The sequence below is a fragment of the Acomys minous genome (genome assembly GCF_964271855.1).
Source record: "Acomys minous genome assembly, chromosome: 4".
Taxonomy (NCBI): Eukaryota; Metazoa; Chordata; class Mammalia; order Rodentia; family Muridae; genus Acomys; species Acomys minous.
Window position 1 is genome coordinate 46,829,235 of NC_140486.1, and position 25,051 is coordinate 46,854,285.

At 45.1% G+C, this 25,051-nt stretch overlaps 1 protein-coding gene and 1 long non-coding RNA gene across 5 annotated transcripts in view; both read right to left on the reverse strand.

The window, feature by feature from the left end:
* ARHGAP26 (Rho GTPase activating protein 26) overlaps positions 1-7,207 on the reverse strand; it is a 382,879-nt gene extending 375,672 nt beyond the window's left edge. For 2 of the 4 annotated variants that reach the window (XM_084779980.1, XM_084779978.1), the window contains exon 1: positions 6,683-7,204. In XM_084779980.1, coding sequence (XP_084636106.1) covers positions 6,683-6,836 — 154 coding nt within the window. In that variant the 5' untranslated portion in view covers positions 6,837-7,204. Of the gene's footprint in view, positions 1-6,682 lie in introns of all 4 variants that reach the window. The other 2 variants (XM_084779977.1, XM_084779979.1) reach the window with 2 other exon arrangements.
* A 2,841-nt stretch (positions 7,208-10,048) lies between these two features.
* LOC311596672 overlaps positions 10,049-25,051 on the reverse strand; it is a 28,948-nt gene continuing 13,945 nt past the window's right edge. The window contains exons 4-5 of the long non-coding RNA XR_014778921.1: positions 14,950-15,173; positions 10,049-13,313 (exon numbers count right to left, since the gene is read on the reverse strand). This is a non-coding gene — a long non-coding RNA (uncharacterized lncRNA). The remainder of the gene's footprint in view (positions 13,314-14,949; positions 15,174-25,051) is intronic.

The window sequence follows — 25,051 nt, forward strand, 5'->3', positions numbered from 1 at the left end:
AATAAATCTTTCTATTTATTTACTTCATATACAATGTTTTGACTGTATGTGTGCCTGCACTCCAGAAGAGGGCATCAGGTCTCATTATAGATGGTTGTGAACCACCATGTGGCTTCTGGGAATTGAACTCAGGACTTTTGGAAAAGCAGGCAGTGCTCTTAACCTCTGAGCCATCTCTCCAGCCCGAACTGGTCTTAAAATACACACACTTGGTAATTATTCTACTGTTGTTCTAATGAATAAAGAAGACGAATCATTCACTTTAACAATTCAGACCAAGAACAGGTTTGTGGCCTCCCTGTTCAATGCTCTATTACTCCATTAAAAAATGAATCACTGGCCAGCCGATCACTGTGAGTTCGAGGCCAGCCTGGTCTACAAAGCGAGTCCAGGACAGCCAAGGCTAACACAGACAGACTGCCTCGGGGGAAAAAAAATCACTGCTAATTACTTGTAGTCCCCAAAAAGAAACTGATGTTTTACAAAGACAAGTCAGAAAAGGCTGCCCTTTTAATCTACCCTTCCAGCCTTCAAGGCTCTTTTTAAGACTAAGAGCTAAGTCTTTTTAAGACTATTAGGGTGAGAAAAATCTCAAAGTACAATACAAAATATCAGCTAGCCTCGGCTACTCAGGGCTGGGGATCTATAAAGTGCTAGTATGCTCTTCTCAATTGGCCTAGCACCTGCTGTGTTTCTCCTACTACAAGATGGATCTATGGAAACTCTGCATCTTCACTACCAGCATTTTTATTGAAAGCAACAAAGGGTGATGTTCAGAGGAAAACCAGCAGACCACTGCCAGGTTCAAAACTTGGTGACACAATTTCCTCACTGCATGAATTTTGACAAGTTAGCCCAGAAATGCAGAAACAGGACAGGGCCGCTAGTCCAGCATATCTGCAGTTTCCACCAACTAGTATGGAAAATATGCAGGGTGTGTAGGGTGGGTGAAGATCTGTATCTGTGCCTAATACATGCACACATGTTTCTGTCATTACTGCATAAACAATACAGCATGTAATAATTATGTCCCTAGCATTTGCATTATGGTATGCATTAGCCGCCACCTAAAGCTGCCTAAAGTATTCAGAAGGATGTGTGCAGGTTACATGTAAACAATAAAAGAGAGAGTTGAGCAACTGAGGATTTGGGTATCCACAAACCCCCATAAATACAGAGAGACAACTACATTCATCTTACAGAACGGTAGCATGGTACAATCTGTGGTCCCTGGCACAGGAACTGGCAGTTACTAAATGCTCATTAAAATGAAATATACTGACTTTCTTATCGGGCTATTTGTTTGTGTTAAATTCACCTTGAGAATATGATGGAAGAGAAAGAACAGGGATCGCAACATCAGGATTATCTGAGAATGCGATGAAAAAGGCCCATTGTTCCCAACGAGGACCATAAAAAGTATGGGGTCAGCTAGTGTAACATAAAAGCATTCATTTCATTTAGTAAAAACCTATCACTCCGCAGAAGAGCAACCTGAAATACAGCTTTGTTCACTTTACATAGCCAACCTAACCTGGCTGGAGGGGCTGGAGTCTTAGTTTTGCTTTAGTAGTTCTGCATCCACAAAACCAGGTAGAATCCATACCCTTCCCACAGACTGAAAACACTAGAACACACTCTCCCGGCCCTTAGATGTAAATCAACATGCCCTCACCTCTGTTTAAACCCCTATCTTGTAAAGGATAAATTGACTCAGCATCTCCCACATGAAATGCGCTGGGTGCCTAGAGGCAATTACTGCCACCTGGGTGGCTGCAGGCCCACTTGTAACACCCAGACTAGGCGACTCTACAGAGGCAGAAAGCTCAGTGCTTGGACAGAACTGCAGAGGTCAGAATGAAATAATAGACGATTGGCTCACTTGAAGATGACAAAAATGCTCAGTGACTGTGGATGATGGTTGCACGAACCATGCGCAAGGTACTAAAGCACTGCATTAGATGCTTTTAACATGTAAGCTATATAAGATAACGTGAATTGCATCTCAGGGATATCACTACCTTAAAAAGTGCATTTTTTGTGCACTTTGTCTGTCAGAATAAGGATTCTCTATCTCAGAAAGCAAAAGTCGAATTCCAAGGTGTATTCTCCGGCAACAAATGCAGAAATCAACTGTCAACTTGTGAAGAAACATGGTTCCCCCAAAGCCCAATCCCCTCAGATGAACGGCTTTTCGTGTCTATGAAACCACGTTCATTTTGTCATCGGGTGCCCAAGAGTCACACGTAAGACCAGTGCACTCTGCAAGCCTGTTATGTAGACAGGGAGGCAGACAGCCTGGTCCTCTGACAGGGAAACCCCACCTAACAACAAGTTAACAGGAACAGAAGACACATTGAGAAACTTACAGATTTTGTTCCCTTTCAACCTGTGGCACTTTTCTTTTTAGCACAACTAAAAACAAAGTTGTGGGGGTTTTGTTTTTTGTTTTGTTTTTTTGTTATTGTTGTTTCATTTTGTTTTGGTTTTTTTGTTTGTTTGTTTTATCAAACACAACTTGTTGCAAACACTATTACCAGAATTCTATAATTGCATCCATCAGTGGCTGACACACACAACTACTGAAGTTCTCAAGAGCTGACAACATATACCTCTGTCCCTTTTGTTTTCAGAAGCACCATGTCCTGACAACCCTGAATGCTGGCATACAGTAGCATTAGTGACCATTAACCGAGAGCTGCCAAGGGACATGCTCCTGATGTTGCTGTTGGGGGTGGGGGGATGGGTGTGGTTTGGTTTTGTTGTTTTAGCATTCACTGTGTCTCTCAGTCTCTGAGAAATCAGAGGGACTATTTCCGTTTTACAGAGGAGGCGCTCTGGCTTACTAAGGTGCCCAGAGTTAAACAATCAGTAAGCACTGGAGTCAAGATTTGAACCCCGGAAACTCCAAGGTCACTCATCACCTATTACATTTTTTAAAAATTTAAAAGAGAGAGAGAGAGAGAGAGAGAGAGAGAGAGAGAGAGAGAGAGAGCCCGACCCTAAGCCCACAAAATCATCTTGGCTGAAAGAATAATCAGCCACTGAGAAGAAGGGGTCCTGGGTGACTGAATACCACTCAAAAACAGAACAAGTGACCACCAACAATAGCTGGGAATTGACCAGGTTCAAGCGCACACCAAATAACAACTCTCTAAATGGTACGATTTTCTTTATTTCTAAATTAATGCTCTGTGCCTGTATAAGGGGCAGAGAAACCATATAGAGTTTAGGGGGCTTGTTGGTTTTTTTTTTTTTTTTTTTTTTTTTTTTGGTTTTTGGTTTTTCGAGACAAGGTTTCTCTGTGTAGCCTTGACTGTTCTGGATTCACTTTGTAGACCAGGCTGGCCTCGAACTCACAGCGATCCGCCTGCCTCTGCCTCCCGAGTGCTGAGATTAAAGGCGTGCGCCACCACGCCCGGCCTAGGGGGCTTGTTTTTATGAAGTCATTTTATGAAGATTTTTGGCAGATTCAAAAGCAATACACAAGAGAAGCTCTGTTTTAGGCTAGCCCAGTTGACAATGTTGCTTTGGGATTAAGTCAATGTCTTTGGAATTTGTCAATTTGTATTTGAATACCTTGACCCTTGGGCAGGTGACTGAGTTCTTGGCTGCTTGGTGACATCATTGACTGAGTAGAAGTAATGCTAAAATGATGTTGTTAAACTCTGGCAACCACTGAAGGGCATTCTTACTACCACTCACTCACAGACAAAGGAAATCTGAACTCAGAGATATGTAAAAGTACTAGTTACAAAACAAAACCACTGCCACCTATTTAAGCACACACAGCCATGTAGTTTGTTTTTGTTTAGTTTAGTTTAGTTTTTTGAGACAGGGTTTCTCTGTGTAGCCTTGGCTATCCCAGACTTACTTTGTAGAACAGGCTGGCCGCGAACTCACAGAGATCCGCCTGCCTCTGCCTCCTGAGTGCGCCACCATGCCCGGCGTCCATGTGTTTATTTTTAAGCACTGGCTTTTCATTAACAGTAATGATCAAGATGATCTGGAGGAGCCGGGCATGGTGGCACACGCCTTTAATTCCAGCACTTGGGAGGCAGAGGCAAGCAGATCACTGTGAGTTCGAGGCCAGTCTGGTCTACAAGGTAAGTCCAGGACACCCACAGCCACACAGAGAAGCCCTGTCTTGAAAAACCAAAATATAAAAATAAAAAATAAATAAATAAATTTTTAAAGATGATCTGATTGAGAAATTTAGTATAAATTTATACAGAATACAACGCAACAGGCACTTCACAATAACACAATGCCTAAAATGGAAAGAAGCCAGTGAAAACTTGTTTTAAAGGGTGAAAAAAGGTCATATCAATTAAATGCTCTGTTAAAGCAGTACTTAGCAGTAGCAGTGGGGCGGAGCTGGATGCAGAGAGCCAAGCATATTTAGGTCACTATCAGTCTCTCCAAGTCACAGAACTAATCCATCAGAAGTTAACCTTTGAATCCCAACACTGCAAAGATTCTCCCTATCTGAAGAGCTCATGCTTCTCAGAAACAGTAGAAGGCAAATTGCCAGTCACCCAGAACACCTTCCTCAGGTTCAATGGTCAAACACAAAGTGCAAGTCCAAACGCTAGCAAGTTCGGTCCTGCAGGCTCCATTCTGGGCAAAAAGGGTATGACAGGGCTGAGAGTTCTGTGTTGGCAAGAATTATATTTCTATTTCAGACCACACGGGTTCAAAAACTCCAGGCCAGTGAATAAAGCTGTGTGACTCTGGGCTAATGATTCCCAAGCCTGTGCTCTCATTTGCAAAATCAGAAGAGATACATGAGATTACCACGCAAACAAAACCATGGCTGCCACAGAGTATTTGTTGTACCACTGTAGCCACAGGGGCAGCCAACTAACTGTCCCTGCTACATCGCAGTATGCAGTGTAATGGCCAGGAGACAACAGAGGATTTTAACTAAAGCTGGCCTGAGGTCAGCCGCGCTGGTATGGTGCCTGCCTTAATCACAGCACTCTTGGGAAGCTGAGGCAGGAAGATCACCTGTTCCAGGTGAGCCTGCGGTACAAGGAAACCCTGTTTCCATTAAAGAAAGAAAACAGGCATAAAGGTCAACCAAAATGTCCAAACCTGACTTCTAAGTGGGCCCCAACATTACTGCAAACTGTCAATTGTTCCCTGAAACAAGGCAGGCCCTGGTCTTTGCCTGAAGAATCTGTCCACCACCACCCCACCACCACCCCCGCCCCCTTTCAGGTAAGGCACAGGCTCCTGCAGAGCCTGCCCTGGAAAGCCTCCTGACATCTGTCCTGAGCTTTTATTTCACCCCCAAAGAGGCTGGCACTTGCTACCCTTGACATTCCATCTTCTCACTCTTCCACTTTAAAAGCCAACAGGCTTACGACATGACATCTCAGTCTTTTAAGTATTTCTTTAAAGAAGCCTGGGGACCATTCTCACAGCTAGGGTCTTACTCTCGGTGAGGCAACCATTCTTAGCTGGGAGATACCATCTATTAGGAAACCCATCACAGAGACAGGAGAAGTTGAAAGAGTCTAACACAATTCCATTATCTGCCTCTACTTCCTGAGTATCAAAATGAAAAGGCCACCTCAACTATTTTTAAATGAACCCAATGAAAAGGAATCCTTCTTGTCCTAAAGTGCTCAATCCTAGAATGTTCTCATTTGGCCACAGGGAGAAACTCTAGGCAAAAGTTATGCCGCATGCATATTTTTAACACACACACACACACACACACACACACACACACACACCTTGTACCAAGATGAGGAGGGGTTGGGGGGGTGGGAGCTGAGTAGCAAAAAAAAAAAAAATGGCTTCACAGAAGTTCAGGGAACCTTTTAGATGAGCTTAAACTTCTCTTTTTCTGAGTGAGGGCTAAGGACGTTGCCTCTCAGCTTTTGCAATTTTCAAGGATATCCGAAGGGGAGGGTGGGATGGAGCAAGGGAGCAGGAGAAGGAGAGAGACGGATGTGTTGGTTCTATTTTTAAACCTTCGCCCACAGTTTAGAGTAAAGGAACATTCTGGTTCTGTACTCCCACCCCTGTCACCTTCTGCTGTGCACAAAAATCAAAACCTGCACATGTACACCGCATTGAGCTATATGTCTAGGGATGGTTGTCAATGCTCCCAGGAAGGCAGCTAACCAATCACTCCAACGCAGAGAATCCGACAGTCCCAACTAGGCTAGAGCTGCGTGCAGGGCTCGCTTCTGTAGGGCTCAAAGCAGTCACTACCCTCCTCTTCCCAGGGATGGGCAGTGCCCCCTCCGAACGCTCCATTGCCAAGGCTGGGCACCGGGGTGAACTACTCGCCCCTTAAGGGTACCGAGCCTTGCAAGCGGGAAGCGATGGGTTCCCCGGCAGGTTGCTGCAGGCTGGGCGCTCTGGCTTCACGCCGGAGACACCTGTGTCGCACACACCTACCCAACCCAGAATGCCACCCGGATGGCCACCTCCCGGCGGTCCCCGAATACGGAGGGCTGGGCCACCAGACACCTCTGAGGCAATGACTCGCTCTTTTCACGTATCCTTCTTGCCTCGCGTGAGCAAGGACAACCGTCACTCTGCGCCTAGCGGGGCGGGGGTAGACACGGTAGGGTATGGGGGGAGATGAAAGCCGGTAGCGCGCCGGGAACCCGGAGCTTAGCGACGCCGCCCGGAGCCCTCCTGCGCCGCTCCGGACACTCACTCTTGAGCGCGCTGATGAGCGACTTCCCGTCCTTGATGAGATCCTTGATGAATTTGTTGGTCTTGTCCAGCTCCGCTTCGTGTGACTTGAGCGTCTCTCGGAAGTGCGGGCTGTCGAGGCAGCAGTCGCTGAACTCGAGCGCCGGGAGCCCCATGCTGCCCGCGGACCCGGGCTGAGGAGGATGCGCCTCGCGCGCTGCTCGGCCGACACCCGCGACGACTGCCGATCCACAGGTGTGGGTGGCGCCGGCTAGCCCCGCGCGCGGGGTCAGCGGGAGCAGGAAACTCCGGACGGCAGCCGAGACACGGACGGACGGCGGGTGCTCCTGCGGAGAGCCACCGAGCGGCACGCCAGCAGGAGGTGCGGTGGCGGACCCTTGGAGGCGCCGGGAAGGGAACGAGCGCGGCCACCGCCTCCCCGCCTCCTCTGCGGGCTCTCTCCTCAGCAGCCTCGAGCAGCCTCGAGCGCCCTCTCACAGAAGCCTCGGCCGCCCCGCCGGCGTCCGGGCCGCCCGAACCTGCTAGCGATGACCTAATCCCCTACAGGGCCAATCATCGTACTTGCCTCAGCCCGACCCCCGGGGACGCCCGGGGACGCCCTGCCCTTCCGCGGTTCTAATCCAATCATATCGTTCTAGAGGCGGGGCCTGGGCTGGGAGGCGGAGCCCACACCACCACCAAGTCCGCAGAGCAAGCCCCGCCCCCTCTCGCTCAGAGGTGGTTGCAGAACTGGAGCCGGGTGCTGCATTCTGTGATGGGTGCGCCCCCCTCGACCCTGAACCTGCCCCACCCCGTGCGGCCCTAACTGGAGCCTGAAATGAGACTTCTGCTGATCTAAGGAACCGAAGAGCCTAGGAGTGCCACGCAAAAAATAAAATAAATTAAATCCAGAATGCTGTTCGCCGCAGCCCACCCGACACTACTGAGCATTTGATCCTGCACTCAAAATACATCCCCTTGCCCAGGAGAACTCCAAGCGCTCTGGTACACCCCGCTTCCAGCCAAGCAGAACGTGTTTGCTTCTTTAAACCACCAACTCTCCTTGCCTGCAGTCCTCTCGCCCCCTACTGTCAGTCCCACTCCTGGCCGCTCCTGCTCAAAACGCGCCCACGGCTGCCCCCAGGAAGGTGGTTCTCCTGTCCTTAACAAGAATTCGGCCTCATTTTCCTGCTGGGCTCCTAGCACCGTTTTACACAATTCTGTCCAATGTCTGTTATCCTTCACTGCTGCACAGCTTCACGGGGCGGGGAGATATGTTGGGGGGGCACGTGGCTCCGCAGCTCTCTGGTCAGGTGTTGCAATCCCAGCGGCTAGAACAGCGACTAGTATTTAAGAATAGATAATGTGCACTGTGGACGGCAGGACCTGATAAAGTATTGTGTGGGCGAGGAATGCATCTCTCTCCACCTTCCAGGGTGACCACCTTCCCTCTGATCAATTTACAGGAGACAGGACAGGCAGCTAACTCTGTGCTTTTGATAGGCTGGGTCCCAGTGTCTAGAACTGAGTGGTGAACTAAAGCCCAGGGTCTGTCTTTACCTAAATTATTTCTATGTCCAGTAACTAACAACAGTTGGGGGGAGGTGTTTGTATTTTCAATCGGTCTGCTACTGTAGACAGAGGACCAGACTCGGGATAGAACCAGGAGCACAGAAAGAGCTTGCAACTTGACTGCTTCTGCTCTGAAAGATTGGGGCCTGACGTTAGGATGGAAGCCCTAGATGCTTGGAAGCCAAACGGAGACGTTTCACACTCCAACTGTACCTGTAGATAGGAGAATAACATGAACAGAAAATACTGTCCTGACCACTTCTGAAGCACACATTTGGCCACAATAGGCCTGGCATAGCATGTAGTAGTCAATAAATATTAAACAAATGAAACAAAATGAGACCCGTTATTATTTATTTAATCTTGTTGAGGAATGTAGGGCAAAAATGCACAGCAGCAGTACATGGACGTATAATAAATAAATAATACATTCACTGTCATTTGTTGAATTTGTGCTGGATACTCATACTTTTTTGACATGTAATTAATGTCTACAGTGTACTATGTAACTTGAACCAGGTTATGTAGCTAGCCAACTGGGTGGCACAAATACGTTCACAAGTATGTAAATTACTATGGCCATGTTACTGGGGTCTTAGGCTACATACAGGTCTAACGCAGGTCCTAGCAAGTTCAGCTTCAGGCACTTGCCCTCTCCCTACAATACTTTCCCCCCCCCCCAAAAAAAAATAAATAAATAAGTAGAGAAAATGATAAGGGGAAAGCGAAGGAAGAAAGAACGAAAGAAATTTTAATCAGTATGTGTAGCTATAACCAGAAGAAACAAAGAAGAGCCAATCCTGTCTTCAGAGGTCCTGACATGACCTCCCAGATGACGTAGAAAAGAGCCAGAGGCAGAAGGCAGGAAGCATACATACTTAAACAATCAGCCTTGAATGAACTGTGATCTACTTGATCATTATCTCGGGCATTAAGTAAATTGCTGGTGCCTGGGAGGCATCCACAACTCCTGCGACAAAATAGTTAATAGGACCTGTTGGTCCTAGCTACTAGACTGCAGAGGGATCAGCAGCAAGGGAACAGGTGCAAGGCGGAAGCAGAGGTGATGATAACTTGTTACCCTGTTACACTTACCCAGGGGGCACCTCCGGGCATCTGCATGCCCAAGTGAAGAGCTGGTACTTGCAGGAGAAGCAGCTCCTAAGTCCTTGTTACAACCATTCACAAATATGTAAGTGTGTAGATAATGGGTAAGAGCCTTGTAAATCCAACCTAGAGTCCTGGCAAAAGACTTACCGCTCTTTTGGCAGTGTTCTGAGGAAAGGAGACTTAGAGTACAGCAATATTGAGTGCAAAGTTTTGCGTGTGAGAGGGTGCGCCTGTGTCTTTCTTAGAAAGTAAGCCCCACGAGGAAGGGAACGCCAAAGGTGCAGTTTTGCCAACAGGAAAGGTGCACAGGTAATAAAGAAATGAAAACAGCTGGATGATGTCAAGGTCAGCAATGACTTTCATACGAAAAAGAAATGACACCAGCATAGTGTGTCTCTAATCCTAAAGCTAAGGACTTCTGTTGCTGTGGGGTTTATTTGGTTGGCTCATTTGTTTATGTTTGGGTGGTTATGGTGGTGGTGGTGGTGGTGCTAATGGTGTCCAGCTGGTGCTGGGGATGGAACACAGCCTCTCCATCACCCTAAGCAAGCACTTCCCACTGAGTTCTCCCCAGCCACTGTGTGGCTACATTCTCTACGGGCCCTCTCAGCTTCAATTTGTATTCAGAAAAAAAAAAAAAAAGAGAGAGAGAGAGAGAGAGAGAAAGAGAAAGAGAAAGAAAGAAAGAAAGAAAGAGAGAAAAAAAAATCCCTAGCTTTAAGTGGAGAGGCCTATAATCCCAGCTATTTAATAGGCTGAGAGAGGATGATCTGGAGTTCCAGGCCTGCCTGAACACCAGAATAGGCCAAGGACAACTTAAATAAATTACTGAAGTCCTTGTCTCAAATTTTCAAAAGGAGACTGAAGGGCTGCAGGCTGCAACTCCTTGGTAGAGTACTTATCTCGCACATTTTAAGGTCCTGACCTTGTCTGTCTTTACTCCTGCTATTACAAAAAAGAAAAAGAAAAAGAAAAAAAAAAAAGAATTAGCCGTGAGAGAGTTTTCTGAAGGGAGTTTTCTAAGACAGCAGTAGAAGTGAGAAGATTGAAGCCCAGGATAGAACAGACCCCCCCCCCCCCACAGATACATGGAGCACTGGGGAAGTGCCCCCACCAAAGCTAAGCAAGGTGCTGCTGCTGGAGACGAGGGCCTTGAGGCTGGACATGCAGATGCCGTGGTGTGCAGCACCCGCACCCCTTCATCAGCCCTGCGCAGCGACTCCCCTGTGGCTGCGTCCTCACGGTTTCCGGATTCTAGTTCTCACACACTCACTCACTGTTTTATGGCTGATACTTTATGTCGCTTCACATGGTGACTCCTCTCTGGGATTGTGAAGTACGACACCAGGGTTCTGATTTTTTTTAAAATTATGATTATTGATTGGTGTACATGTTCTGTATCTCAATTGTGGTGATGGTCACATATGCATAGTATTTGTTAACATTTTGGGGGCCACCTTATTATACCTAAAATATACCTCCTTAAAGAATTTTTAAATTACAGTGACTTGTTGAGATTTATTGAGTATCTATTGTCTAGTAGAAGGAGTTTCAAATACTTCATTACATTTTATTTAACATCCGTTACAATCCTGCAAAGTAGATACTGTTATTATCACTATTTTACAGATAAGGGAAACTGAGGACCTATTGCCATTTTATAGACAAGGTAACTGAAGCTTAGAGAAAAAGGTATCTAAGGTTTCATAGCCTAGTAGAGCTAGGCTTAGAGTGTATCTCTAAAAAAAATTTAAAAATAAGTATATTTCCATACAGATACCTGTAACAAAGGTATCACACCTTGATGTGTGTGTTGCATAACAATTTCCTTCCAGACTGAAACATTCCATCCTCCAGGGAGGCTCTCTAAACAAGAGAGGAGAACAATTCAAAAGAGCTTCAGGAAGTCCCTGAAACTGACCAGATTCTCTAGGCCCCTCCCTCTCATAATGAACAATAAAACTGCTGAGTCACTCTCAGACAGGCCAAGCTGCAAAGGAGACTCTGAGACCAGACAGAGCTGCCTGGGAGCTGCCTGCAAGAAGCAGAGACCAGCTGTGCTGCTTGCAAGACAGTGAGGCCAACTGAAGGTCTTGAAGAGACATTCTCCAACCTGTTGAGCTGCCTACAGGCTACAAAGCATGCTCAAAGATTCCCAGCTTTTGTGAGCTGTCGTCACCCATGCTGGAGTGGGCTTTCGTGATGCAGCTCTCCCTGAGTCATTTCTGCTCCTCTAAGTAACCCTTCACCCACATTCTTTCAAGTAACCCAATAAAACTCACAAGTCCATCAGGTTGAGCTTGGACAGTCTTCGTACTTTGTTTGTCATGGGCTCCCTATCTGGGGTGAGTCTATATGTGTGGCATCTCTCCCAGGAAAATTTTTGTCACACAGCAGGCCTTTCCGGAACTGTATTTTGTATTATACCTCAGACATATCAAAATTTACATATATCTCTGCTTACTCTTTAAGTCTGGGGCCTTACAATTTGTATAAAAGCAACTGCTTAAAGCAAACATGAAACCTTCACTTTCCTGGAAAGGAAGAAGTTAAATCCATTTTGATAATGCTATTGGCTCATAGTTCTTTAAGTAAAGCAACGAACATTTATATACCATCTTTTTCCTTGAGAAATTAATGATTCATACTATATGGAGGATGCATGTTACCCCCTGCCTACCCTCCATTAATCATTGATTGAGAAAGCACTCATACACTCCAGCTAGAAACTAGGTACACATCTAGATACTTAAAAACAAATATTAACCCAGTCTCTTACCAACACGCTTACCATCTTATCTTTGTTTTATAGAGGGCACTGAGCTGCACTGCTGAGAGCCACCTGACAGCTGAGTGGCAGAACGCAGATTGTCACTGGGAGTCAAGCTCATACTGCGTGTTAATCACAGAATGCTGATGTGTCCAGATAAAGAATTAATTAGCTCAGGCTTTTAAAGCATAAAAGAGCTCTTATGTCTCTTTCCTGACCATTCTCCTATAAGTAACCCCAATAAACTTACTGGTTCATGAAATTGGACTTGGTGGAATCAGTTTTTGGTATGTTGTGGCCCTGTCTAGAGTGAAATAGACTTTTTTTTTTCCAGAGTCACCAGGAAAAGTCACACAACAAGGGATTACCCAGGTTTATTGAAAAATCCGTAGTTGGAAGAAAATAGGGCAATACTTCAAGAGATGAAGTAGTCTTTGATCCATTTTGCCTGTGGAGAAGTATAACATGAAAGAACAGTAGTAAAATAACTGTCCTGTGTCTACACACCCAGCAAATGGCACATGCCTGCCGGGGGAGAAACAGCTGTGATGAACTTCTTTGATTTGTGACCTTACTTCTCTTTGAATCTCTTTTCCAGAATGTCCCATGGTTCCATTTCCTTTTACCTTGTTGTTTGCTTTTCTTTTTCTCTTTCCTTTTTGTGATAGGGTCTTGCAATACAGCCCTAGCTGTCTTTGAACCATCTATGTCAGTGGCTCTCAAAGGGGTCTTGACCCCTTTGGCAAACTTCTTATCCCAAAACTATTTACATTACAATACATAAAATTAGCAGAATTACAGTTATGAAGTAACAACAAAAATAATTTTATGGTTGGGATTACCACAACATGAGGGTCACAGCGTTAGAGATGTTAGAAGCCACTGACCTATGTAACCCAGGCTGGCTTCAAGCTCCTGATGATCCACCTGCATCAGCCTCTCAAGTGCTGAGATTACAGCCATGTGCTACCATACCTAGGCATCATTATTACGTTTCTTATATTTTCAAGCTAAAGCATTCCATCACCAACATACCTTTTTTTCCAACTTATAAGCTAATATTAAAAACATTTTGGCTTATTTTTTTCTTGCTTGTTCATTTTTCATTTTGCTTCCCCTCCCCTTTGTTTTGTGTTTTGTTTCATCTTCCCAGGGTTGCTCCGATGTGCTGAGCCAGTCCAGAAAGGAGTTTGCTTTGATTCTGGTGAAAAGAGAAAAATAATGACAGTATGATGACTTCTTCATGAAACGAAGTATATTCCATTTGTAAGAGAGTTTGGGGTTTTGGTTTTGTTTGGGGATGTCCATGTGTTTGGCATTAGCAAACACACCCCTTTTAAAGTAAAATGATGAATGAAGAAAGTAGCTAGTCTTAATGTTTTTTCTTTAGGGACTGGAGAGATGATTCATTAAGATTCATGATCCATGAAGAGCGTTTCCAGCTCTTTCCGAGGACCCAAGTTCAGTCTCCAGTACCCACATCAGGCAGCTCACAACAACCCATAATCCCAGCTTCCTCAGGAGATCCAATATCCTCTTCTGACCCCAGCCAGCACCCACACACATATGGCATACACACACACACACACACACACACACACACACACACACACACAAACAAATCTTTAAAATTTCTTTAGAATAATTAGTATTAAAATCAGCATTAATATTATATGTCAAGCCAACTTTATTTGTTCTTTGTTTTACTCCTGATGCAAAAGTGTAAGAAGCAGTCAGGCTGCCTCTGCCCTGTGATCTGCATCAGAAAGAGCAAGAAACCAGGACAGCTTCTCAGACCAGGCCAGTAGCCAGCAAACTTCTCCCATAAAGATGTAGAAGGTCCAACTTTTCTATTACTCAACTCTGCCACTGAGGCAATGAAAGTAGCCACAGATGATGTGTAAATGAATTAGCATGGTGGCTGTGTTCCAATAGACTTGGGGACACTGAAATTTTAATTTCACACAATTTTTATATGTCACAAAATAGTCTTCTTGCTTTTTTAACGATTTTAACATGCAATAATCACACTTTGTTCACAGAGAATACAAAAGTTGGGACAGACTGGAACTAGTCCACAGCCATCCTTTGTGGATCTCTGATTTAACCAAACAAAAGAAAGACAGACGGAGGTGTCTGTAACACATAGCAAGGTGTTGTAAATAACTGTCCTCTAAGCGAATAAATGCCTATCTTGGGGAGCTCAACTGGTCCCCTTTCAAAAGGGTGGGAATGTTATGAGGCCCTCACCTGAATATCCAGGTGTTCCCTACCATCTGAGAATCCAGGTGTTCCCTACCACCTGAGAATCCAGCTGTTCCCTACCATCTGAGAATCCAGCTGTTCCCTACCACCTGAGAATCCAGCTGTTCCCTACCACCTGAGTATCTAGCTGTTCCCTACCAGATGAGAATCCAGCTGTTGCCTACCAGCTGAGAATCCAGCTGTTCCCTACTACTTGTTGAACGCAGTGCTGCTTTACCTGATCCTGGCCTGGGAAGGTGCTACAGAATTGGTTCTCAGCCTTCCTTCCTCATGTCATGGTGACCTCAAACCATAAAATAATTTTAGTTGCTACTTCAAAACTGTTAAGTTTGCTACTGTTATGAATCATAATGTAAATATTTTGGTACATAGAGGTTTGACAAAGTGGTTGAGCCCCACAGGTTGAGAACCACTGGGAGAATGGGGAGAGTGTAAGCCTGCAGGGGGTGGGGGAGGGGCTCCATCTATGCACTTGCAGAGATGCCCTCAACCCTGCTGTGTAAAGGCTTTCTAGGTGTGATCTGGAAAATAGGGGAGAGGGAACACCCACACCCATGTAAGTAACTCCTCACCGGTGCTCTACAAAGAAGCCCAATGAATTCACTGGTTTCCTCAGAATGAGCTTTGGCAGAATTGTGCCTCGGTTTGTTGTTGAGACCCTGAAGAGAAGGGGTAGATGATGTGGCTTGTGTCTTCTCACGGGAAGGAATTTTAGCAATACATGGCCAGGTACAGGTTCCAGGCTTTGCATGCCACTGAGGAAAGCCTACTTCAGACAGCAGCATAGCTTGGTTTTCTAGAGATAAATTAGAAGAGCAATTAACACCTACTCCTTCCAGTTATTTTTTAACATAATAATTTTATTGATTATTTGGAAATTTCACATAATACACCCAGAATACCCTTAATGCACCTTATCCATAATGCAGATATCCATAATGCACCTTAATTCCTACTTCCAGGTCCGCTCCGCCACCTTTTGGCCTCCCCCAAAGGGAGAGAAGTCCAATGTGTGTTGTTCAAATAGTCACTGGAGCATGATCAAACTCCCAGTGGCTAGCCCCTTAAAGAAAAGTGAGTCCCCTCTCCACCTTCACACCCATCAGTAGCCATCTATTATGGAGAGCTACACTTCAGCATCCTTACCACAACTTTAAGAGTTCTCTTCAATTGCTTCCTGTTTAGGTTGTTACCTGGGGGTCGGGGTGCGCAGGAGAAGAGAGTTGTTGGGATTGTCATAAAAGCTTTCTATGTTGCTTTTTCTCATCTGTGAATCTGCAGCTGTGGATACCACTGCAGATGCAGCTTTGTTCTTTAAAGCCAGCAGGAGCATGATTCATGGACTTCCACATGGTGTGTGGCAACAGCATGGACCACGAACATCTATCTTGCCTCTGGCATCATCATGAACCGCAGACTTCACCATGGCCTCCCCTATGGCCTAGACATCAACATGTCTTCAGGTGGCAGCATGGATCACAAACACCCACATGGACTTCAGTGGTAACATGGGCCGCAGACATCAACTCAGCCCCCAGCTGCAGCAGGACCACGGACCCAGACAAGGTGGCAGATACCAACATGGCCATGCAAATCAACATGGCCTCAGGCGGTAGCTCAAGCCCCAGATGTGGACATGGTTCAGCCTCTCTCCACAGCGTAACCACTGTCCCGTTCCTCCATCCTTCCTACCCCTCCATTGCAAATCTGTTAGTCACAGTGGCATTGGAAACTCAGTATATTTTTTATCCACACAGCTTTCCATAAGTCACTGGGCTAGCCCAAGGCCTCTGGTCTCTGAAGCACCGTAAATACCAGACTATCACTGAGATTTCAGGGTTCCATCTTCTTGGGCAATGACATGCTCCTGGAGCTGGTTCTGCAGCGCCAGTTTTTCCTCATGGCCCAGAAGCGTATAGATCAAGTAGGTGTTGGAGTTGACCAACTTGGCAGCAGGGTTGGGCAGGCTACTCAGCACTGTGAGGTGGGGAAGGGAGCCTGTTCCAGCCAGCTGCCCCATGAATGACAATGAGAAACTGTTTTACAACCAAAAAGGAACAAATGATATACAAAATGTGAGAGGGAAAACAATTTTTTAAAGAGGTGAGGGTGGAGGAAGAGGCATCTACTGAAGTGATTTAAAAGATCCAATTTCCTTGTTTTTTTCCAAGAACAATCACAGATGCGGAAATGTGGGCCCACTGAACATCAAAAGCTCTGGTGTGCCGATGTGTGGGTGCACAGAGGCCAGGGGACAACCTCAGATGTCATCATTGTTAATACTATCCACCTTCTCTGAGACAAACTTCTTTCTTTAGCCTGGAGCTAAGCAATTAAGACCAACTGGCTAACCAGTGAACCCCAGGGATCTCAGTTTCTCTCCTCGACCCCCAATGCTGGCATGACAAAGGTGTGACACTATACCCTGCATTTTTCAAATAGGTTCTGAGGATCGAACTCGGATCCTCGTGATTGTGAGGCAAGCGCTTGCCAACTGGGCTATCCCCCCAGCCCTGTCCCACCCCCACCAGATTATCTCTGAGCTAAAGGCAAAGGCTCACAGAGCCACAGAGCCATGACTCTAAAGAAATCATAGTGCAGGGCATGGTGGTGCACGCCTTTAATCCCAGCACTCAGGAGGCAGAGGCAGGAGGATCCCTGTGAGTTTGAGGCCAGCCTGGTCTACAAAGTGAGTCCAGGACAGCCAAGGCTACACAGAGAAACCCTGTCTCAGAAAAAAAAAATCATAGAACATTACATTTAAATGTCGCCTCTGATACCTACAGTCTTTCAGTGTGGGTAAATTACTAAAGTTTCTAAGTCTCTGTATCTTGATCATCAAGTGTAATAATCAACTGATGAGGCCTATCCAGTTATAATGAAGAAATAAGATAATATGCCCTGTCAGGTATATCATAGATGCTATGGTGACTTGAATGAAAATGGCTCCCATAGGTTCATAGAAACTGGCCCTATTAAAAGGTGTGGCCTTGTTGGAGGAAGTGTGTCAGTGGGGAAGAGCTTTGGGGTTTCAAATGCTCAAGCCAAGTCCAGTATCACTCTCTCTTCCTGCCGCCGGCCAATCCAGATGTAAGTTCCTTTTCCAGGACCGTGTCTGCCTGCTCACCACCATGCCCCCCCCCCATGATGATAATGGACTTAACCCTAACTAAATGTTTTCCTTATTAAGAGTTGCCATGAGCCAAGCATGGTGGCACACACCTGTAATCCCAGCATTCGGGGAGACAGAGGTAGACGGGCTGCTATGAGTTTGAGGCCAGCCTGTTCTACAAAACAAGTCTAGGACAGCCAAGGCTACACATAGAAAGCCTGTCCTGAAAAACAAAACAAACAAAAAACTAGAGTTGCCATGTCATAGAGTCTCTTCATAGCAATACAAACACTAAAACAGAAGTTCAACAAAAGCTAGGCTTGGTGACATATGTCTACAATCCTAGTACTCAGAAGGCTGAGGCAGAAAGATGGTTGAAAGTTTGAAGCTTGCCTAGACTACAAAGTTAGTTCCAGGACAGCTTTGGCTACAGTGCAAAATCCTGTCTCAAAAGAAAAAAAAAAAAAGTTCTCAACTCTCAAAATCATCAAGGACTAATTGTATTATTATTGTATAAATTTCAAAAATCTAACCATTTAGCACAGCTTTTTAAAAAAATCTTAAAATCACAGTTTTTAAAATGAAATAAATAACAAAACTGAAATATTTCACTCTTACGAAAATAGTTGTATCCTTACTGGCCAAAATAATTTGCTTAAATATCTGTTTATAGCATTCTTGGAAAATAACATCCATTTTCACCTATAGATAGAATTTGACAAAATTAAAGCAGATTAGTCATTGAAATGTCCCAAAGATTATTCTTCTACATAGGCATCCTAGAGTCTGTAAACAATGTTTCTTTTTTTGGGGGGGGGGGAGAGGGTTTGAGACAGGGTTTCTCTGTGTAGCCTTGGCTGTCCTGGACTCACTTTGTAGACCAGGCTGGCCTCGAACTCACAGAGGCCTGCCTGTCTCCCGAGTGCTGGGATTAAAGGTGTGCACCACCACTGCCCGGCCAAACATTATTTCTTTTCTGTAAATAATTTAGTAAAGATGAAAAATATAGTCTTTATTCATTTGTATGTGTATTGGGTTGGGTTTCGGGGGGAGGGGGGCCAGGGTTTCATATAATCCAGGCTGGCCTTGAGCTCCCTTTATAGCAAAGACTACCTTGAACTCATCCTCCTGCCTCCACCTCACAAGTGCTGAGCCTGGCGGCATGCAGCAGCACAGCTGACAGAACGTGCGATCTAACGGCTGAGTTAGAATGTCGTTATCTTGTCCCCTTCAGAGTAATACTAAGGCACAGTGTTCAATGTCAAACAGAGCTGGCCTTTACTGAGTACTCCACATCTATGTGACCTGGGACAGTTGATCTCTTAAGACCTTGGTTTTGGTTTTGGTTTGTTTTCTAAGTGTAAAATGAGGACAGTAATCTGACTTTTCTCAGACAGCTGCATGAAGTTTGAATGATAGATGTTTATAAATTACTAGTTGAATCACTATTTTCAAGTGTTGTATTTGAAAAAAAAAATGTTCGCACAATAAAACGGCAACTGACCACATTGATGGAAGGTGAATTTTGATAAATTTCAGTTCTCTTTTGCTTCCTCAAGTAGAAATAAGTGAATTTTAAAGGACTGATTTTCAGAAATACATTATGAATGATAAAGATTGGCGTTCAGATGAAACTAGAATTGCAGGCAGATGCCTTTGATGGTTCTAGTAAGCTATGAGCTTTAACAATCAGGGACAGGCCGGGCGCGGTGGCGCACGCCTTTAATCCCAGCACTCGGGAGGCAGAGGCAGGCGGATCACTGTGAGTTCGAGGCCAGCCTGGTCTACAAAGTGAGTCCAAGGCAGCCAAGGCTACATAGAGAGACCCTGTCTTGAAAAACCAAAAAAAAAAAACCCAAAAAACAAAAAACAAAACAAACAAACAAAACAAAAAAATCAAGAACAGGTTCCATTTAGGATGCTAAAAAGACTTTCTCAGTCTCCTGGCTGTACATCCTCAGTACACTGGGATGTGACTGCTCAGAGATGATAATCTGCCTTCTCAACTGAGAGCCATACCTCTTAACCCACTAAAATTGAGGCCCTAGTTCACAAAGCAAAGCCTTATCTAGGTGGATGCACCATCAGCCCCTAGGACAGTGCCCGTGAATTGTCAGCTCCAGGCACCTGTGCAGTAAATAGAGAACGGGTGACTCCATGAATGGGCAACTTGGCATACATTAGGTGCCTCACGCTTTGCTTGGAAGGGTAGGTGGAAGGTGAACTGGTCTCACAGCTAAGGAAAGCAGAAGATGTATAAACGTCATGCCCTGTAGACCTAAGTGTGAAGTCTTGACCCACAGGGGCTTGGATGTTTTTTTTTTTTCTTTGCCTCCTTAGGGTCTGTATTCCTGTCTTATGGTAGCAGCATCTAAGTTTTTCTCGGAGAAAAGTCTTTTCTCATTCTTAGCTCAAGTGGTTTAAGGGGAGCTGATTTTACTGGGCTTCCCAGAAAAAGCTTACGGCCCACAGTTGACCAGTAAGACATTGTAGCTTATGTTTGGCTAAGGGACGAGCATATGACCCAATCAGAGGTAATGAGATCACATGCTTGGGCCTGTTAGAGCAACCAGGTGACAGGCATGCTTTGCGGAACCGGAAGCTGGATGGATGTACACCTGGAGCTTCTGGGGTCCAGCATGGTGGGTAGAGTCTGCTGCAGGATGAAGCTAATGCCGGTGAAAAATGAAGAGAGATCAAGCACTTGACATCTGGACATCCCTGGAGCTAGCAGACCGCTGTACGCTGCAGCATGAACCAATATCTTCTCTGTTTGAACTGCGTCAGATTTTTATGAGTTTTTCATTGTTCATAACAAGAACAACAACAACAACAAAATCCAAGTGAAAAACTTAATTTCATCTCTGTTCTCCCGGCTTTATCCACCAGCAGGGAACCAGTTATCCGATGCCATGGTTATTCCCAGCTTGCCCGTCATGCATGCACCTGCAGGACAGCCCCGCCCCTGCCCCACCCCCCACCCCCGCACTGTTTCCACTCCTATCCCAGAACTCTGGTCCTCGCCTGAACCCCTTGAACTCCCCAGCCTCAGCAGTGGATCTCATTGCTTCTCATGGGCTCTCCCTACTTATTCCAGTCACCTCCAGCAGGCTCTTTCCACCCTGCCAGTTTGTTTGTTTGAATAAGAAGAGGCAGGACTGGCTGCAAGCCACTTCTGTCCCCAGGCTTGGAAAGCCCAGATCTGGCCCCCACCCAGCACAGCCGGTAGGTACACTCCGTCCCAGCTCCAGCCTCCTGGTCCCCAGCGCCTAGCCTGCTGCTTTTTCCTTCTCCCCTCCTGATGGTAGGTTTAACCCAGTGTTATTTCCACTTCTGTCATCTCTGGTGTTGATGTGTCACTCCTGACTTTTGCTATTTCCCTTGCAGTGCTGTTGAGGATTTTTTAAAAAATCACAACTTAGTGATCTAGAGCAACCTGTCATCCAAATATCATTTTATAACCTCACAGTAGTGTTCTTCCTCCTCATATGAGGTTGTTTCCTCCTCTCCCTCCTCCAGTCAGGTAGGAAAAGCCTTTCATGGCTGCCACGGGAGGGAAACAACTACCTTCAGAATCACAGATGGGGAGACCTTCCCTTCAGCTTCTCCAGAAACATCAATAGATAACAAAGGGACATAAAGCTTCTCTGGATACAGGTAATGACTTGACCTCCCTTCTCCATTTTTATTATCTTTCTCTTGTCTAATAAATATATACTGAGTCGTCTTTTATGGGTTTGTCAGGCTCTAGAGAAATGAGTTGTAATCACTACACATAATCTTTAATTGCCCATTATACACCAGGCACTGGGCTAAGTAATGGTGAGTGAGGCAGGCAAAATCTCCTATTCATTCAGATCAAGACCCCTGTGGGAGCAGAAAAGAGGCCTCAACAAATACAGAAATAAATAAAATGAGTGAGTGAAATGTCAGATGGTGAAAGGTGACGATCCAAGTAGGTAACATATTCCAGAGGTCGGGGCACTACTGTGACAGAGTGATCAGAGAAGGTGTCATTTGATCTAATCAAAAGAAAGCACATGAAGACTTGAGACAGTGTCCCAGAAGGCCAACATGGGCAAAGGTCCTGAGCATAGATTGCTGTGTCACAGGTTAGCAAACTGCAACCCAGAGGCCAAACCCAATCACTTGTGCCTCCCGCCTCTCCTCTTTCTCCTCTTCCTTCTCCTCAACCCCCCATCCTCCCCCTTTCTACACAAGTAGAAAGGTAATAGTGGTGGCTGTGTGTATGTCTGTATGTACTTGTCAATGTAGGTATGTGCACACGTGTGCAGGAATGCCTGCAGGAATGTGCATGTGAGTGTGGAGGCCAGAGGGAGATGTCAGGCGTCTTTCTTTGATCACTTCCTACCTTTAACTTTGGAGACGGGGTCTGCCACTGAGCTCATCAATGTAATTAGGCTGGCTGACAAATGAGATTCAAGGAGGTGCCTCTCTCTTCTCCATCTTCTCCCTGCCCAGTACTAGGGTTATAGGCAAAGAGTTTTTTACATGGGTTCTGGGGTTCCAAACTCAAGTTCACCAAAGTGGCAAGCACTTTTCTGACTAAGCTGTCTCCCCAAGCACCCAGCCTGTTTTCTTTATTTGGCTATGCTGTGAGCTAAGGATGGATTTTATATTTTTAACTGACTAAACAACAAAACAATAAATGACATTTCATGATGCATGAAAATTATGTGATGTTCGAGTTTCAGAAGCCATAAATAAATTTTAATGGATCACAGCCATGTTTCCTCATTGATGTATTTTCTGCGGCTGGTGATTTTGCAAGTCTTTGGCTGGAGTGGAGCAGCTGTAACTGTATGTGCCTATAGCAGAAAGTTTACAGACTCCTGTGTTGAAGGAACAGGAACACAGCTTTCTAGGTTTGAGGAAACATGGGATTCATTTTAATTAATGTGCATTCCCTTTGCCTTTAAATAATAGGACCCCCATGTCCCACTGACTGAAATAATGTGAGGTGAAAGAAGCCATTTTGGACCACAAAGACCAGGCCACTAGCCCATGAATGCCTCTGAGTGACCTCAGTCAATGCTACCTATAACAGAAAAATCACCTTGCTGGCCTCTGTTTGGCTTCCTGGCCCATAGGATTGTGAAATACAGTACAGAAGATGTTGCTTTAAGTTACAGCATTTTGTGGTAACTGTTTCATAATGGTATAAAACCAAGACAAACAATGTACCCTCACCCAAAAAAATAAAGCTTTTCTGTGGGTTGACTGAAAAGACAGAAGCAAAATGACAATGAGTAATTCCAAAGCACATTCAAATCTGACACTGTCCAGAGGGAAAGTAACAATTATTCTTAGGGGAGATAAAACTATAAGCTAAATGGAATCTCTCACTTCCCTTGAGTCAATGGAGAAGAGAAAGAGCCCTGTTCCTAACTGCCAGCTGTGTTAGTTAGCTGTACTAGTTAGCTAGCTGTATTAGTTAGTTAGCTGTGTCTGTATTACTGGGCTAAAGCACCATGACCAAAGGCAACTTGGGGAGGAAAGGGTTTGTTTTATCTTACAACTCTCAGGTGACATTCCATCACTGAGGGAAGTTAACTAAGGAGCTTGTGGCAGGAATGTGGAGGCAGGGGCCACAGAGGAAGGCTGCTTACTAGCTTGCTCAGTATGACTTGCCTCAGCCTGGTTTTCTCAGTCCTTCCTTTCCAGGTGCCCTAAACTACAAAGACACCCAACATAAGTTGAACCCCAGACCATTTTTATCTCCAAACAAAAATCATTCCTCTAAAATTATTGCATCTGATTTTGGCTGCTGTGGAGTTCTTTCACTATCAGATCCCTTGGAACTTTGGCACAGTGGCTTTCTGAGTTGTCTGTACACAGACTCAGAAGAGAAGCCAATAAACACCCAGATGTCCTTGGGCCTAGAGAGATGGGTCCATGGTTAAGAGAACGTGTCATGTAAACAGAAGTGCCTGGGTTTGAATCCTTAGTACCCACATACAATTGAGCATGTCTCTCTGCATCTATAACTCCAGCATTAGGTGGAGCAGGGAAGGGGGGAGCCATATAGACAGGTGGCTAGTGAGAGCTCTCTGGCAAAAGAGAGCCTAACTAAAATGTTGTGCTTCTAGTTCAGTGGGGGACTCTTTCTCAAGGCTGAAGGGCAGCAAATGACAGAGGAAGACCACCAGCAGCATCCTCTGGTCTCTGTAGATACTCATACATGCATGTGCATATATCATCTCTAGATAGATAGATAGATAGATAGATAGATAGATAGGTAGGTAGATAGATAGAGATGTGGGGGGGAATAGATGACATGCCTGCCACTTATCAAACTTAGCTCCCTTTTTCTTTTTTAATTAACATATGATTGCATTATTTCCTCTCTTCTCTTTTTCCCCCTCCAACCCACCCATATCCTACCTGCCTATTACTCACTCTTTTTCTTTCATTATTACTGCTACATACATATATATATATGTATGTATAAATATATGACTACAACCTGATCAGTCCATTTTGTGATGCTTTTTTGTATATGGTTTCAGGACTGTGATACAGTACAACCAATTAAGGAGTTCATCCTTCGGGAAAACTATTTCTGCTGCTCTCAGCACTCCTTAGTTGTATGTAGTTCTTTGCTTAACAGTAGGGCCCTTTGAGATGTGCCCCTTCCATGCACATCTATTGGTGTCCTCAGGTCTTGTTTAGTAGCCATATTGTTGAGGTATCATGGGTGAAGCTTCCCATTCATTTCTAGGCAACACAAACTCACAGATTTCCTCGTCCTGGCTCTTGAGATCTTTCTGTCCCCTTTGCTATGATATGTCCTGAGCATTAGGTTGTGTTGTAGATAGATCAACTGGGACTGGGTACCCCACAATCAGTTGTTCTCTGCATTTTGACCAGTTATAGTTTTCTTCAATGGTCTCAATCTGTGGCAGAGAGAAGTTTCTTTTATGGGGGTAGTAAGACACACATTCATCTGTGAGTATAAGGATTAAATATTTAGAATGCAGTTAGGAATTGTGTTGGCTTAGTAAAATGGCAGTTGTAGTTTCTCCTTCAGGAACCATGATCTCACTAGCCCTGGGTAGTTGGCTATATTTTCAGTTCCTTACATAATTTCCCTCCACCCTGTTGAGCAGTCCTTAAGTCCAATTGAAGAGCTGTTGGTTACCATCAAGATATGAATGCCACTATTACACCCTTAGGGTTAGCATGCCATACTTGTTGTTGCTGTAGTGCAGAGGTGCCACTGCTGGGTGGAGCTATTGGTTGCTTCCCTCCCTTGGCAGCTTGTATAGCACATTCAGGCAATAGGAAAGCTGGTCCTCAAGAAAGAAGCTTTCAGGTCAGACATAGGTTGATCTCTCTTGAGTGCTGTGTCTGAGGTACGTGGCATCTTCAATAGGGACTTAACTTCAACTTCTGGGAAGCATCTGAGGGCAACAGACTTAGCCCCTATTGTTTGGGCTCCTCTGACCAACAACTGGAAATAGGATTTTACATGCCTGCAACTGGGGTGTTGTTGTTGTTGTTGTTGTTGTTGTTGTTGTTGTTAAATAGCCCATGACTCT